Source organism: Myxine glutinosa, chromosome 6 (genome assembly GCF_964187855.1).
Source record: "Myxine glutinosa chromosome 6, kmMyxGlut1.1, whole genome shotgun sequence".
Taxonomy (NCBI): Eukaryota; Metazoa; Chordata; class Myxini; order Myxiniformes; family Myxinidae; genus Myxine; species Myxine glutinosa.
In genome coordinates, this window is record NC_136266.1 from 132,587,320 (window position 1) to 132,605,527 (window position 18,208).

The following is an 18,208-nucleotide window of genomic DNA, read 5'->3' on the forward strand; positions in this document are numbered from 1 at the left end:
CTTACAGGTGAGAATGTTAAATCTGAAACCATCTTCCAATGCTCGTGCTGATGTAGGCTTCTGAATATATTTATAATTGGTGTTTGTAATACCTTACCCATGGAGATGACATCTCCATCGATGAATCAACCATTTTAATTTTTATATAGTGCTTTTCATTTTGAACAAAACGCCAAAGCTCTTTGCAACGAAAGAAGAGAAAGAAGCTGGCAGGATAGCACAGAGGTATGCACACTTACCTCTAAGCTGTATATCCTGGGTTTGAATCCCAGCCCAGCTATAAACTGTCATCCTGGTGATTCAACAAGGTGTGTTCCGTACCTTGTTGCTCAGATAGATGTTAAACTGGGGAGGGCAGCCCCTCTGCCACTGCTGGTGTGAGTTGGTGGATGTTAAAGATCGTACACTATCCTTCAAAAAGAGTACGCAAGCTATCATCAGCACCCTGAACAAATTGCAAATTCCTATTTTAATATACAGGGGGTACTGCATCAGCAGCACTCCCAGCAATGATGCAACCAGCAGCCACAGGCTACATATGAAACAACAACAATAAATAAACTGTCCAAGTTGCGTGACCAATTTATTAGCCCTTCTCCCGACGCTGTCCACCCTCTCTGCACCCACTTGTTTAATTCCGAACTAGACTCTAAATAATTCATTGCACATGGCTTTATAAGTAACTAGTAAGAAGCCCTTCAAAAATGACTGTTTGGAACAGTTTATTTGATGGTGCAGCCTCATGAGTGTGCCAAAGTCTGAAGCCTTGGCCTAGTGTCAGGTGTGCTTATATCTTCTTTATTTATTAGACATCATAGTGGTGTAAATGCCTGGTGTTGGCTTAGCGGTTCGGGTGCCAGCTTGGGATCCTAGGATCTGGGTTCGAAATGCCTGGTATTGGCTTAGCGGTTCGGGTGCCAGCTTGGGATCCTAGGATCTGGGTTCGAATCCCGGTCGATCACTGAATTAACACCAGGGGGGTTGACTCAGCCTGTTCATCCTTCCGAGGTCGGCAAATTGAGTACCAGTTCACTGGTAATTCCCTGTGTGTCGCAAGAGGCGACCAACAGGGTTGGTGGCAGGAAGGACATCCGGCTGTAAAACATTGCTTCAAATAAGGGGACCACGGTGCCCGAAAAAGGCCAACCCCTGCCCTGCAGGGAAAAATGGCCTCTGAAGGTGGTTGGTATAGTGGTGTAAATGAACACTCGTTTTACTCTGCACACGTTGCACATCACGTGCAGTGAATTTCATCCCCCTGTGCCTTGTATTTATTGTTATTTAAAAAAACTCTTCTGTACACCGCCCTTGAGGCTCGGTTTGCAGGCCACCGTCTACAATTCCAATAGAAGAGACATAATTACTCAGAGGGGAGGGGAACAGGGGGGATGGGAGGAGAGGGTGGGGAGAGGAGGGGGAGAGGAGGGGGAGGAGGAAGGGGAGGAGGAAGGGGAGGAGGAGGGGGAGGGGAGGGGAGGGGAGGGGGGAGGAAGGGAAGGGGAGCAGTCAGAAGTGGAAGCTCTTTTACGGAGAATTTATAGCTTGAAGGGGAGGGGGAGGGTGGGAAGGGGAGGGGGAGGGTGGGAAGGGGAGGCGGAGGGTGGGAAGGGGAGGGGAAGGGGAGGGCAATGGGGGGGAGGGTGGGAAGGGGAGGGCAATGGGGGGGAGGGTGGGAAGGGGAGGGGAAGGGGAGGGCAATGGGGGGGAAGGGTGGGGAGGGGGAGGGTGGGAAGGGGAGGCGGAGGGTGGGAAGGGGAGGCGGAGGGTGGGAAGGGGAGGGGAATGGGGGGAAGGGTGGGGAGAGGGGGAGGAAGGGAAGGGGAGGGGAGGAAGGGAAGGGGAGGGGAGGGGGAGGAAGGAGAGGAAGGGGAGTGGCTCACGTTTCTGAGTGAATGTGGCTCACGTTTCTGAGTGAATGTGGCTCACGTTTCTGAGTGAATGTGGCTCACGTTTCTGAGTTAGGTGTGATGCCGATCAGGAAGAAGAAGAAACCATACTACCAAATTCGTACACTTCTGGAATTGTTTGATTTATTTGTATTCAAATGTCTGGTAATTGTTTTGCATTTATTTATGCGAATGTGTACTTGTATATAACTGTCATTCATTTAAAAAGGCTTCGGCACTATCGAGCGTTTTTTTTTAACTCCAAAAAAAAAAAACTTTTTTTTTCAATTTTTTTTTTTGCCTGAAACACTCCCAGGCACTCACTAATGAACCTCTGAAAGTTTGATGAAGATCCGTTCAGCCATATCTGAATAAAACGCGGACACAGACAAGTCGCGTTTATTTATATATATATATATATATATATATATATATATATATATATATATATATATATATAACTGTGAGAAATAGTAGAAACTCCACAGTACGAGCAGGGCGTCTCATTTGCATTGAATAAATAATCGGGAGATTGAATAAGACGCGGACGTAGCTTCAGGGCTTCGATCTTTAATTCGACAAGCTTTCGACCAACAAAGGTCTTCTTCTGAGTCTACAAAAACAGCAGGCATGTATATCAGTCAAGTGTGTATGGTGATGTGTGTGAGATGTGTGATGTGAGTAAAAAATTGCATACAGAAGGGAGAGCCCCATTCATTCATTCTACCTTTGTATGTCATTTATATAAATATATAAATATATTATATGAATATAAATGGCATATGAATATATGCTTGTATGTTTATGTATGTATGTATCCCTATATTTGTATATACACGTGCACCGGAAATGTAACGCAAACCGTAACTGTAAGCTGCGCTTCACTTCCGTTGAACTTGGGGCCGGTGAGTGAACTTTGGCGTGGCTCTCCCTTCTGTATGCAATTTTTTACTCACATCACACATCTCACACACATCACCATACACACTTGACTGATATACATGCCTGCTGTTTTTGTAGACTCAGAAGAAGACCTTTGTTGGTCGAAAGCTTGTCGAATTAAAGATCGAAGCCCTGAAGCTACGTCCGCGTCTTATTCAATCTCCCGATTATATATATATATATATATATATATATCGGGATTTAAATTTAATTCAAAAATTGATCCAGACGTCTATTCTCTTTCAAACATTCAAACCAACAGAGGTAGTTATGTATCACAGCATCTGTAGAATTTTCACCGTTTTACTCAACTCCGTTTTGCTGTTATTTGGTGGAGCAAAAAGTCAACTGAGCTTTATAGATATTTAGATAATACCATCTTTTTTTACATAATCGAGGCTCGCCCTGAACAGATCAGGACGCAGCAGTAACAGTGGAGAAAGGGGGCACCAACAGCAGAGGTGAAGTCCAGGATAGAGGGAGACTTGGCCAAACAATGGGTGTGAAGAGGAATGAGCAGCAGGAGATGATACATGAGGTGGACAAGATGGATGCAGAAGGAAACTTCAAGGAGGACATACTGGAAAATTGAAAGGAAGAGGATTTGGGTGGGGTTAATGAGGGTAGAAAATATTATGGTTTAGGATTGGGGACAATCTGAGATGGTGGAGAACAGCTGTCTTGAAGACCTGGAGGGAGGAATGAAATCGAAGATGATGTGGAAGTTGGTTCCACAGGCAGGAAAAAAGAGGAACAAATGAGTGGAGGTGAGCAGTGATCCTGGATTTAGGGAGTTTTACCAGATGGGAGTTGATGGTGGACCATGTGTGCCATGCAGAAAACTGGGGGTGACAAAGCACAGAAAGAGCAGAGGGTGCAAGACCAGAAAGGAAGTGGTAGAAGACAAAGAGACCAGCGACCTGTCGGAGGTGGCAAAGTGATAGGCCCATAGACTCAGCTTCAGTGTGGGAAATTCCAGTAATCTTGAAGGCCTTGATCAAGCTGAGCAAGATGTGAGGGAAGGAATCCAGTCCGGAGGGGAGCCGGGAGAGCAGTACTCCATCAAGCTGCGGATGGAAGCTTTGTAGGTGGATCGCAGTTCAGGTGTGCCATTAAACAAAACAAATCCTGTGCTTTGGTTTATGACAAAAGTCACTTGTTTATATTTTAGAGTAAGTTGTGTGCATCATTTTTTTGTAGATTGGCATATGTAACTCTCAACATGAAGGTATCCTTATTTCCTCTTCTCTCCCAGAAGAGGTTGGAGTGCGCTAAAGTAGTCTTCTGCCCAATTTTGATCCTGTTATATGTGAATGACATCATTGATTGCCCAGAAAATCCTCTTGTCCACTTGGCAGACAATTACACATCATGTGGTATTGGTACGTACCATCCCAACAACAGGTTAGCAGCAGATATTCTCCCCTCCTCCCGCCCACCACCCCCCCTCCCTCCATTTCCCCCTCAGCAGATTGGTACAGGGTCAATGCGAGCAATCCTTACATTCTCACCTTGTTTCTCTGGAAGGATTAAACAGGTATACCTATGTTCTTTGTTGATCAACTACTGTAAAAAGTTCAGTCCTTCACATTTCTGAGCCTCACCATCACCCACATCCTCACCTGAGAAGATCAAAAACTCACCTTCAAAGCTCAGCTGCATAGCCTCTTTTGGCCCACGTCCTTCCTTGAAAAATTAGAACTAACAGCCAAGGAGGTCTTTTCCATAGGCCAGTGAAGTACTGCTCTTTCCTATGGGCTGATGCTCTAGGATCACAGCTGTCTCTCCTGGATTCTGTGGCATTTAAAGCTCTCAACATTCTTGGCATTGCCAACGGTAAGGCCGAAGCTCAAGGGCCTTTGCTCTCACATCGCAGAGAGGTCGGTGACCTGCTTTTTACCAACTCTCTTCATCATTATTCCCCTCCTATTTCAGTCATCAGTCCATTATCCCATTTCCTCCATGTCATATGCATTATTGCAGTCATCACATCTTATGAAACTCCCAAAATCCAGTTTAACGTCCATGTGAGGGATGGCACACACATTGATGACTCGCCCTGCCTGACAAACACCAGGATGACAGTTTATAGCTGGGCCGATTTTCAAACCCAGGCTTGACAGCTTTTTTTTTTCTTTTTTTTTTTTTTGTATACAAGATCGAGGCTCGTGTAAGATCTAACATTAATGACAACAACAAAAAAAAACGGACACATAAAACATAAGACAAAGGGAGCGGGAGACAAGATGGGGGGAGAGAGGGAAGCACACAAGCACAACATTTGAGAGCAGGGACATCGGGAGATCTGTGGGAGGAAGAGAGCTTGGAGGGGGGGGGGGGGTTGAGGACTTGGGGGGATCTTAGAGGTAAGTGTGCATACCTAGGTCATCTAGGCCATCGCCATCTGGCCAACCCAAAACAGAGCATTTAACAATGCAGAGCCTCATCATGGTGTGTGTGTATATATATTGTTATAGATCGCGGTTAGGATATTATAGACCGAGCGGTGGTTTAAAACCGCGACCTAACAAAACTCACCCGATTCCACCCGAACGTTGGTTGTATCGCACCCTAGCTGCTCAATGAGGGAAAAGACAAAAGCGACGCAATGCAAGAGGAAAACGGAGACAAAAAAAGGTTTGAAATATTACTACTGAATTTATTTCTACTATTTACACACAAGCAACAAAAAGCAATTCAGTTTATTTACAAGTACAAGACGCAGGTGACACAGTGCAAATTTAGCTTATCTACAGACTTAACTTATTACCCAGGACAGAACAAACAAAGACGACTCACACGGGGAATTGCAGGAATCACAGGATGTGGATGGCTGGAGGGAGAGGGAGAGGTCCAAGGGGGGGTCCCGCCGCACAACCGGCGTGTTCAGCAGCCGCCGTTCCTGCCCCCTTTTGCGGTTGCCGGGTGTCGCTGCTGCGGCGGCCTGCAGTTGCCTTGCCAGGCCTTGTCTTACTCGCTTCTCACCACCGACTTCTCACCACCGCAACCAACTGTGACCACTGACCCTCCTTTTTGGCACCCGACTCAGACCAACTCTTCTCTCTCTCTTTCTCTCTCGGTGCAACCAACTCCTCCTCTCCTCCGACCAACCCAGAGTGCATCTCCCTTTCTTCTTCTCCTCCGCTCCACTTCCGGTTGCGCCCTTTTATAGCGCCCCCAGCGATCACGCCCCCGGCGCTTTGGACACGCCCATCGGGGCGCTCACCTCGGCCCTGGCTGGTCGCACGACCCTCGGGCTCCGCCCCGGACGACGACGGGCGGGCGCGCCCCTCCCCTCCTCTGACGAGGTGGAGACACGCCTTTCTTCCCTGACTCGAGCCTCGTGGTCAATGGCGGTTATTGGAGGGGAGGTGATTGGGAATCGAGGGCTCAGCAATGACGAGAGGGGATGTAATATTGCAATCGAGGGTCGGCAATCACGAAAGGGGGATGTGAAGGAAATGGGGATTTTTGGGGATGGGAATGGAAGGGGATCTATTCTCTTTCACTGGTGCAATGGAGTACTTCAATTAATGGGAGACACAGCCTTATCCTAAAACACAGAATAAGATATAACTATCGAACATGAATATCCTATGATTGGCTGACGTGTATGCTTGTGGACTATGGGACGCCCTTTTGATCTTACACAGCTCCGGAGGCAGGAGGCACAGCACAACAACAATAATAATAATCATACAGCACACAATAAAAAAATATATATACAGTCCTCATATCCACAACAATATATATATATATATATATATATTACAGTTCGTATTAGAAATGAACGATCGATGTAAAGTGGATTTGCATGCGCACTCTCACACTGACATAGACCAATTATTGCAATGGCCTCTCGCATCCCTTCGGGAATGGCTGAGGGGAAATGGTAAAAAAAAGATTTCAAGTTCAATAGCTGGCTTGATCCAACCTTTTGGAGATTATGACCAACAATGCTCCAAATTCTAAAATAACATCATCTTCTTGCAATCAGGGAACTCAAGGTCAGTGACCTCCAGTGAGCATTTTAGCAACTGAGATATCCTCACATGACAACTGAAAATGATACTTTGTATTTGCAATAAACTAAATATATACTAAAGACTGGCGTTTTGCATTATCTCACTAATTAATGGCTGCTGAGCCCAGTTACTGCCGAGCTATCAGCAGGGCAATGTTAACAAACAGTTTCATTTTCTCTATTATCAAGTGATGAATTTCATCATTTTCTGCAAGCTCGTAACAGTCGATAGAGGACGGTCGTAGAATCACGATACGTACCATTATAAAGCAATCCTGTAATAAATGCGCACAACGCGTCGTGTCGCGTATTGTAAACTTATCTTCTGGAACAGCTGAGCCATTCATCTGTTTTTGTGATGTTTTTCAATTCTCTTTGTTAAAACAGCATTATAATCAAAACATTCTCGGATCTGGACCTGGATCCTCACTAAAATCGAATAAATTCATCATTAGTACTTACCCACCTCTCCACCAAGTTTCATCCAAATCCTTCCATAACTTTTTGAGATATCCTGTTCAGAGACAAACATAACCTCTGTCCACCTTCAGAGGCGGAGGTAATAACATTATACATTGGTGTGTATTTGTGATAAAAAGAAGCAATGTCTTAATTTTCATCTAAACTACCACATCAGCTGAACTCTCACCTAATATATTGTGTGCCCTAAACACCATCACGATTATTTCCTGTGGCTATTTTTCGCTTTTACATTTCAATAACATCGTCATTTTGCTCCGGCTAAGGGTTAACGCCCGAAATGTCAGCTTCGTCCTTGCTTCCCATGTGGTTGGCATACCTCAATCAACGTCCTGTTGAGTTTATCCTTTTATGAGTTGCGGTTTTTTTCCCTTCCATGATCCGTGATGTAATGGTGTTGTAATGTTGTTTATATTATTATTCCCTGTTGGCTGGTGGGACTCAGTCCAAAATGGGGTCTTATGGATTCGGTCTCGTCCATCCACGTGCATATGAGTCCGCAACCATATCTCGGAGATGTATGCACCGATTTTGTTCATACTTGGCACAGGAACAGCACATTATGGCATATAAGTGCAGCTCACTTTATTTTGCGATCTGATCAAAGATGGCCGACTGGTAGACTGGCGGCCATTTTAGTTGTAAATAAACCCGATATTGACCACGTCCTCAACCATTTATCGGACGTGCATTTACTGATCTTGTTCAAACTTTGCACTCAGAAAATGAATGATGGCTTACATATGAACGTCATTTTTTACGAGATAAAATCCAAGATGGCCGACTGGCGGCCATTTTGTTATTGAAACGTGTCTCCAAGCATTTCTCGGATATGCATGGATCGATTTTGTTCAAACTTGGCACAAAAACAGTACATGAGAGTATACATACAAAGAAGATTTCGTTTTTTAATCCGAGCAAAAATGACCGACTGATGTCTCCGTACAGCAGAATTACTAAAACCACGGGGGCTATGACATTTTATGTCTTTTCTTGTTATTTTAGGAGACAAGGAGAAAAAAATTTTACGATAATTTTACATTAAATTAAAGCCCGTTAGTAGATAATGGAAAAATCAACAGTAGCCTACTGCAAAAAATTTCAAGGCCCGAATTATTCTCACCTTGTGAATCTGCTTGGGAAATATTCCCGTGCACTAACTAATTATAACTTTTTTTTGGTTTCTCCTTTTTTTCCCCCGTGGCAGATGTTTACTACTTTCTCCAACGCTGAGTATGACCGACGCAACTCGGAGGTTGACCCAGTGGCTGCGTCTGCTGAATACGAGCTTGAAAAACGAGTGGAAAGAATGGACCTTTTTGAGGTGGAGATCGAGAAAGGTGTGCTGTTAGCTTGGTGTCAGTGTCATTTAATCAAAAACGACAATACATACCCTGTTTTCAGGAGTCAGGTAAAACTGTTTTGTCTGTGTGCATGTCCAGGACAAGATGGGCTCGGGCTAAGTATCATCGGCATGGGTGTGGGTGCTGATGCAGGCCTGGAGAAGTTGGGCATTTTCGTAAAGATGGTCACTGAGGGAGGAGTTGCATATCGAGATGGCAGGTGAGATGAAGCACTCTCCTCGAATGTCTTCTCAAGATTGTTTGTTGCTCATGTCATGGTCATGTGTTGAGGGAGGATGAAAGTGACTGGTTGAGAAGAGTGATGGAAATGAATGTAGAAGGAAGTAGAGGACGGGGAAGACCGAGAAAGACTTGGCTAAAGATGGTGGAAGAAGAAATGCGGGCAAGGGGGTTAACAAGGAGAGATGCAGAAAATAGGGCAAAATGGAGAAGATCGTATGGGTCATTAGGGCAGATAGGGCAGATAAATAGGGCAGATAAGGGTCATTAGCAAGGCTAACCCCCGCTCTAGCAGGGAAAATGGCCTTAAAATGCCTGAGAGAGAAAGAGAGAGAGAGAGAGGTTGTGCCACATGCACGACCTTTTTTTTTTTTTTTTTTTTTTTTAGTATACAAGATCGAGGCTCGTGAAAGAGCGAACATTAATCACACAGAAAGACAAACAGACACATAAAACAAATAACATCGGGAGCGGTAGACAAGATGGGGAGAGAGGGGGAAGGACACAAACACAACATTTGAGAGCAGGGACCGAGAGACATGGAGACATCGAGAGATCTGTGGGAGGGAGAGGGCTTTGGGGGTGAGGCATGTGAAAGGGGGGGGGGGGGGGGGTGGGAGAGGTATAAACATATGGACACTGCCAGGATTTCCAGGAAAGAAGTTGGAATTTCAAACAAGGTGGATCTGGGGTGAATTAGTGGGGGTAGAAAAGATCAAGGTTTTGGATGGGGGAAGATAAGAACATGTCCTCAAAAGAACATTGTGAACATGTGAACAAGAACATTGTGAACATTGTGAACAAGAACATTGTGAACATTGTGAACAAGAACATTGTGAACATTGTGAACATTGTGAACAAGAACATTGTGAACATGCCCTCAAAAAGTCAGTGATCCATTACTTTCCTACACCGATACAAATGAATGGTCTTCATTTATTACTCCCGCCAGGGAGTAATGCTGTTGGAACCCATCTGTGGATCGGTCCCATCGGCCGATGGGTCTGACCCATCTGTGGATGCACGAGAAATGACTGCAGACCCATCGGCCGATGGGTCTGACCCATCTGTGGATGCACGAGAAATGACTGCAGACCCATCGGCCGATGGGTCTGACCCATCTGTGGATGCACGAGAAATGACTGCAGACCCATCGGCCGATGGGTCTGCGCCATCTGCGGATGTGTTGTTCACCTTGAAGGAATGTGTATGCATCAATGGTGGATGAGTATGTTTATTTGAACCTAAAAATAAGCATGTAAAATCATCTGTAAAATCATAAAATATGTAAAATCATCTCTGTTAAATTCCTACCACATGTAATTCCAATGACTGTGTACCTGATTGAAGAGCACCATTCTGTCAACACATTCCTTCAAGGTGAACAACACATCCGCAGATGGCGCAGACCCATCGGCCGATGGGTCTGCATTGTCATTTTTCGTGCATCCACAGATGGGTCAGACCCATCGGCCGATGGGACCGATCCACAGATGGGTTCCAACAATGCATTCGATCGTGTCCGTGTGTGTGTGTGTGTGTTCGTGTGTTTGTGAACAAGATATCTGGAAAAGTTCTGAACGGATTTGGATGAAAGTTGGTGGGATGATTGCCCTTGGGATAAGGAAGAATTGATTAGTTTTTGGTGACGCTCAGGATATTATTCCGGATCCAGGAATTTTTTGAAGGATTGTTTACCATTGGAAGATAGGGCTCATTTTTTTCAACATTATCTTCTATATATTCTATATTTAACATTGTGATATGAAAATAGTTTTCATATTTGTTGTAAATGTAGTTTAAACTCGTGGTTATGCGTTAGAGCGGTGTATTTTGTTAGCAGCGTCGTCTTCAAGGTTCTTTTTTTTCTTTCTAATAAAGACATATTCTGTCATTTTAAAACGACCAAAGTGTGTATTCGGTTTCCCCGTTTCATAAAATGTATCGTTTGATACGTATAATTCTTTAAAACTTATTTTTTTTCTTTTTTTTACCTCAGAAGAGATATCAACATTTACCTCAGCGAATGTCAATCGCGGTGTCAGTATTTGATGAACTTATAAAGACTTAGGTGAGTTATAAGTGTGACAAGCATGTGCACGGGATTCTTCCCAGAAGAATGAGTGGTCGCATTAGCTTGTACGACTTAAAATGCGCGAGTTTTGTTTTGACGTTTGGGCCAGTTTTACATGTTGTATCCCTAAGGAATGAAACGAACGTTTTCCTGGCTTACAATTTTATTTGAAGTCACACATGCCTCAGAATACACTCACTTATATAGAATTGAACGCTGAATCCGAAAATGTAAGTGAAATTGCCTTGTTTTTTTTTAACATTATCTTCTATATATTCAAAATATATATCTGTGCAGTGTTGTTTTAGATCCCTGGTGTTGGGCTAGCGGCTAGGGTGCCGGCTTAGGATAACCTAGGATCCTGGGTTCGAATCCCGGTCGATCGCTGAATTAACGCCAGGGGGGTTGACTCAGCCTGTTCATCCTTCCGAGGTCGGCAAATTGAGTACCAGTTCACTGGTAATTCCCTGCTTGTCGTTAAAGGCGGCAAAAAGGGTTGGCGGTCAGGAAGGGCATCCTTGTCGTTAAAGGCGGCAAAAAGGGTTGGCGTCAGGAAGGGCATCCGGCCGTAAAACATTGCTTCAAATAGGGGACCGAAAAACAACAACAACCACAGTTCCCGAAAAAGGCCAACCCCCGCTTGCGGGGAAAAATGGCCTCTAAAGGTGGTTTTTATATCTGTGCAGTGTCTGTCTTGTGTTGTCACTGAACTACTCCCTCAAACTTTTGTGAAATCGTACTATTCCAACTTGACCACGGCGGGAGTATGCGCTCTACTGAGTGGCGTTCTAGTCAGAGATGGATTTATCAAAAACTTTTGCTTTTGGCAACCAAATTATTTCAGAAAAATGCCTTCATAAGGATGAGGGCAAAGGGTGTGGATAAAACATCTCAAGGTGTCACAGTCACAATGTTGAGTGAATTGATAACTGATTGACCATTTTTATTTATTTATTTATTTTTTTGTATATAAGATCGGGGCTCGTGTAAGTAAGACTATTATCTTTTATCCACTTTGACCTTACCGCAGGATCTCGGTGAATGATCAGATTGTGGAGGTGGATGGCATCAGCCTGGTCGGAGTCACTCAAAGCTTTGCCGCAACAGTCCTCAAGAACACCAGCGGACTGGTCCGGTGTGTGCAACCCTACAATCCACCAATATGCCAACATTTTATCAATAAGTGGTGCAATAAGAGAGCCATTCTTTGCTTCACCCACAATAATACCAGAGATACATCATTGAGAACATGTTCCCATTACACTCAGCCTTCATCGCAGCTTAACAACATAAAATCCTTACCTTTCAAAATTCAGAGATCTAATTGGTTCTTACAACTATCTACCATTGCTTGAGTGGCTGACAGGATACAGTAGGTGCATGCACACTCACCTCTGAGCTGCCTAGCTTGGGTTCGAATCTCAGCCCAGCTATAAACTATCATCCGGGTATTTTGCTTGCAAGGTGAGGCATCCTAAGAATGTGTGTGACATCCCTACGAAGGACATTAAACTGGGCGTCCTGCGATTCGACGGTGTCCTTCATGAAGAGTAGGTGCGCTAACACCAGCACATTACAAATTCCTGCTTTAACCTACTAGTACACCTGCACACGACGGTAGCAGCAGGAAGGGTCATTCCTATTTGGGGTATATAGATTACAGTGGATCTATGGTCGGATCTCAAGAACATTGGGTGTGTGATCATTTGCCAAGTTTCTTGTGGAGAGATCGCAAAGTGGTTCAAGCATTCGAGCAAGCACTCCATTCAAAACCATTAAGGAACGGCTGGCTTGGCAAGCGCAAGCTTGCTTCTTGGTAAATGAGCACACCCCAGTCTTCCTCCCTTTCAGTTTCGTATCAAACAGCAGGAGCGAGTTTCAAAAGTTCGCTACGAAAAATGCCACGGTAGTGGCAGAAAGGGTCATCTTACTATAATTCACCAAATGTCCGTCTGTCCGTTCGAAGGTACCGCAAAAACGGCTGAACCGATCGCAACGAAATTTTGGGTGGGTAATCCTGGGAACCCCTCGAGTAAAATAGGCTATATTGTTTTTCCAATTTTTCCAATTTCCAATTTTTCCAATTTTCAAGTTTTTCCAAACACGATGGAATAATATTTACCGATTTGAACAGTGATGTGGCTTTTATTGAAATTCTACAAATAGTTTAGATTTTGATGATTTGCGTGTGATATGATTTAACGGATGTTTATGTAAATCGTTTAAATTAAAAAAGCCTTCAATTTCTGATATTTTGCCTTTTCATTTGGGCCTCCCAATTGAAGCCCCGCCCTTAGGGAGGGTACCGTTGCTAGTGTAATTAACCCAGCATTTGTGGGGTAAATAGAGTGCAGTAGATCTTCGCTCAGTTCTGTAAGTAAACCTAACTTCACGGATGTCGGGATTTCTCCAAATTTCTTCATTTAGTGTTATAAAGAGCATTAGCGACTGTTTAAAAAGCTAAGCATATGTGTTTGTGGTTTATAATATTTTTACTTACTGTAAAAGCCGTTGCTCCCACGGCAACGCCATTATTACTATTAGCTATTTAATATACACATTATCACTGCAGGAAAAACGCCTTGTGGAAGTGGGACATTATTAGTTTTAATATTGTTTTGTAATAACATTAACAATATGCGATTATCATTAATTTTGTTATTAAAAGCGTCTTTGGAAAAACGCCACGATAAATGTTCTTCTTTGGAAAAACAAAAACGCCACGATAAAGCTACTTTAACATTTATATACACCTCAACGTGCAACCCCATTGACGGCAATGATGGGCAAACTTGCTCGGGGGGAGAAAACCTCCTTGGGGAGGGGGGCAAATGAATGCGCTACAACCTTCATTGTGTAACCCTTGGTCATCCTGTCAAGTTTGGTTGAGATTGGATAAGTAACGACAGAATGTATTGGCGTCAAAATGTCATCAGACAGACAGACACAAATGGCGTATTTTAGTATAATGATGATAGTGGGGCAATGATGCATCATTGGTACAGCTGCATCTCCAGCAAATGATTCTACTGACCACCATGTGCTGCAAACAAAAAAGAAGCAGTATCATAGCAAGAATTACACTGGGAAATTTGCCATTGCCTTCCGAGTGGTAGCCAGAGCAGGGATTTTGGATTTGGCCAGTGTGACAGTGCTAATTTGCCTACTCTATCAAGAAACACTTTCAAAAATAGATATTTAGCACCTGCTTGCAAACGCTAGCAGATGGGACACCCAGGTTAACGTACATCCAAGGGATTGCAGAATTTGTGATGTATGCACCCTCCCTGCGAACAATAAATCTGGCAGTTTATAGTCGGGTCAGGAATCGAGCCTGGCTAGACAGCTCAAAGGTAATTGTGTTACCTTTGCATCACCGTGTCAGGGCGAATTAGACCTAATAATGAACAAATCCTTCACTTTGCATTTTTGTATGAGTAGTATTGCATCATTGAGCAGCAAATACCATTTAGTTAATTTCCCTTGGATGGATTATAACATTAAACAAATAAATTTGGAGGAATCCCGACATCCGTGAGGTAAGTTTTACTTGCAGAACTGAGCGAAGATCTACTGTAATCTAGATTATACCCCACAAGGCCTATATGTACCGTTTTGTTGGAAGAGACGTAACGCCAATGCTTTCGATATTTGATGGTTATTTTAACAATCGGTTTGTTTGTGTTTCACACTGAATGAAAAACGTAAAGGTAGAGCATGGCGATTGTGATATATGACAGGTTCGACGATATGTTCGGCATGAACGGCATATAAATAAAAATGGCGGAGTGTGGAGAGTCAGCCACCGTACCTCCGTAATGACATCAGACGTAATCACATCACCCTGTCATGTGACCATATCCTCAGCTCTGATTGTTATACGTTTGAAGGGACATACATACGGACGGACAAACACTGTTCTCGACGGCTTTGATGGGCTACACTGTTAAAAAAAAAAGAAGCCGCACAGGTGAAATAAAATTGCTCATTCATTCATTATATTTTTTATCTTGAACTCGCAGACTGCTGATTGGCCGAGAGAAGCCTGGACAAGAAAGTGAGGTTGCTCGGCTCATAAGTCAGACGCTGGAGCAAGAACGGCGACAGCGAGAGCTCTTCGAGCAGCAACATGGGTGCTACGTGGACGACGATGACTATGGAGATGAGAACTACGATGATGAGGTTGGCAATGGGCTCATATCAGGAACCAAGCACTTGGGACCTATTCCTGGACTTCCAGATTGAATTATACAACAGATATGGAAAGACAATCTTATCTTGCTGGATGGAGCTGCAAAGAAATCACTTTCTACTTGCTGTTTGTTAAAGGGTCTCAGAGTAAAAATGCACATGCTTACCCAAAGTTTTCATCATTACCTTGATGACTAGTAAAGGTTGTAAAATATCTTGTAATGGAGTTTATCAGAAGAAAAGAAATGCATCGACATTGATGTAAGGAAAATTGGGTTCCTGCAATTGTATCTTTAGATGATTGTATGATGCACTTCAAACCAAATTCCCAATCACCATGCTCACTCTGGTAGTTGGTGCACAGTTGGACATATCATCAATAAAGAAGTATTGATGTGCAGTCTTTGTCTTGGTCGGCAAGGGCTGGGGTAGGTTATGCAGGCAAATCCTCTAATTGGAACTCTTACAGACAGGAGAGTACATCTCAGAGGAAGAAGGGGAAGAGGATGAAGATATGCGAATGGTTCATGGCACACGGATGGCCATCGAGGTGTTCGATCTTCCCGAGGATGATGAGGAGTTTTCCCTGAGCGACATGGATACCGACCGCCTCTCACACAAGTTCCAGGAGGCGAGTTGATCGAGCTTGAACTCACTGATGTGCAGTTACAAATTTCCTGGTGAACTATTTCGTTTTCACTTTCTATCCTGTGCCAAATTGTATTTGTGCCGGTGGTACAACCTGTGTGCATGTTACCTGCTTTATAGATGAATTGCCTGTAGTTTATTTCTACAGGGTTCTCAGGATGATCGATGTTAAGTATTTGCTTTGCTACTTGGGCACAAACCTTCCTTTTATTTGGTGCTTTGTGGTTAGGGGGATGAGTGTGGGGGGGGGTATAATGTGAAATTGCTAACATGCAATGTCTCTTAATCCTGTGCAGTTGCGGATAAAACATGCCATTACTGAGGCGGAGATTGCTCGGCTCAAAGAAAAGGTCAGTGAGATGTGGGTTGGTGGGGTTTAAAATGCATGTTTAGATTACCGCTTCCTGCCGACCAAAAGGACCTCTTTTAACTTGACATTCATTACCTCCGCCACCAAAGGTGGATGGAGGTTATGTTTTTACTCCTGTCTGTCTGTTACTTGGCAAAAAAAAAAAATTTTTTGACAAGTATGTTGATCACTCTGGTTTGTGTGTTTGTTTGTGTGTGTGTTTGTCTGTCCGGTCACTTATACTTGCCTACAGGTCACAATTTTAAACCGATCTTCACTAAACTTCATCAAATGGTGGAGTTCGTGGTCCGACAAAATCCTATGTATTTTTGAGGTCAAAAGGTCAACATAGGCCAAAGGTCACCACTTCTTTTCAGAGTTATAAAATACTCAATTTTCATCCAATTGACTTCAAATTTGAAGAGGATTTACATATCTGCTAACTGAATTCAACCACCAACTACTTTTGATATCAACATAGGCCAAAAGGTCAACATAGGCCAAAGGCCAACCACCTTTTTTCAAATTTCTAAAATCCTCAATTTTCATCCGATTGACTTGAAATTTGAATAGGAGTTACATATCAGTAAACTGAATTCAACCACCAACCATTTTTGAGGTCAATATAGGTCACAAGGTCAATATAAGCTAAAGGTCAACCACATTTCTCAAATTTCTAAAATCCTCAATTTTCATCCGATTGATTTGAAATTTGAATAGGGTTACATATCATCTTACTGAAACCAACCACCAACTATTTTTGAGATCAACATAGGCCAATATTGAGTATTATCAAGAATCAGGATGTTTAGTTAGTTTTATTATTTAGTTAGATCAACATAGTGAGTATTATCAAGAATCAGGATGTTTAGTTAGTTTTATTATTTAGTTAGATCAACATCGTGAGTATTATCAAGAATCAGGATGTTTAGTTAGTTTTATTATTTAGTTAGATCAACATAGTGAGTATCATCAAGAATCAGGATGTTTAGTTAGTTTTATTATTTAGTTAGATCAACATAGTGAGTATCATCAAGAATCAGGATGTTTAGATAGTATGAAAAACAGGATGTTTATTTACTATCAAGAATCAGAATGTTCAGTTAGTATCAGGAATCAGGATGTTCAGTTATTATCAAGAATCAGGATGTTTAGTTATCAAAAACAGGGTGTTTAGTTAGTATCAAATACAGGGTGTTTATTTTGTATCAAGAATCACAATGTTTACTTGGTATCAAGAATCAGGATGTTTAGTTATTATCAAGAATCAGGATGTTTAGTTTGTATCAAAAACAGGGTGTTTAGTTAGTATCAAAAACATGGTGTTTAGTTAGTATCAAATACAGGATGTTTATTTTGTATCAAGAATCACAATGTTTAGTTGGTATCAAGAATCAGGATGTTTAGTTATTATCAATAATCAGGATGTTTAGTTCGTATCAAAAACAGGGTGTTTAGTTGGTATCAAAAACAGGATGTTTATTTCGTATCAAATACAGGATGTTTATTTAGTATCAAGAATCACAATGTTTAGTTAGTATCAGGAATCAGGATGTTTAGTTATTACCAAGAATCAGGATGTTTAGTTAGTATCAAAAACAGGGTGTTTAGTTCGTATCAAAAACAGGATGTTTATTTAGTATCAAGAATCACAATGTTTAGTTATTATCAGGAATCAGGGTGTTTAGTTATTATCAAGAATCAGGATGTTTAGTTAGTATCAAAAACAGGATGTTTATTTCGTATCAAATACAGGATGTTTATTTAGTATCAAGAATCACAATGTTTAGTTTGTATCAGGAATCAGGATGTTTAGTTATTATCAGGAATCAGGATGTTTAGTTATTATCAAGAATCAGGATGTTTAGTTAGTATAAAAAAACAGGGTGTTTAGTTCGTATCAAATACAGGATGTTTATTTAGTATCAAGAATCACAATGTTTAGTTATTATCAGGAAACAGGATGTTTAGTTATCATCATGAAACAGGATGTTTAGTTTGTATCAAATACAGGATGTTTATTTAGTATCA

General features: G+C 42.5%; 1 protein-coding gene across 1 annotated transcript in view; it reads left to right on the top strand.

Moving 5' to 3' along the window:
* LOC137430315 (neurabin-1) overlaps positions 1-18,208 on the top strand; it is a 64,876-nt gene that overhangs the window by 40,240 nt on the left and 6,428 nt on the right. Inside the window, exons 2-7 of the mRNA XM_068121098.2 lie at positions 8,540-8,672; positions 8,775-8,895; positions 12,020-12,124; positions 15,012-15,171; positions 15,650-15,811; positions 16,125-16,178. Of these exons, the coding sequence (XP_067977199.2) occupies positions 8,540-8,672; positions 8,775-8,895; positions 12,020-12,124; positions 15,012-15,171; positions 15,650-15,811; positions 16,125-16,178 (735 nt within the window). The remainder of the gene's footprint in view (positions 1-8,539; positions 8,673-8,774; positions 8,896-12,019; positions 12,125-15,011; positions 15,172-15,649; positions 15,812-16,124; positions 16,179-18,208) is intronic.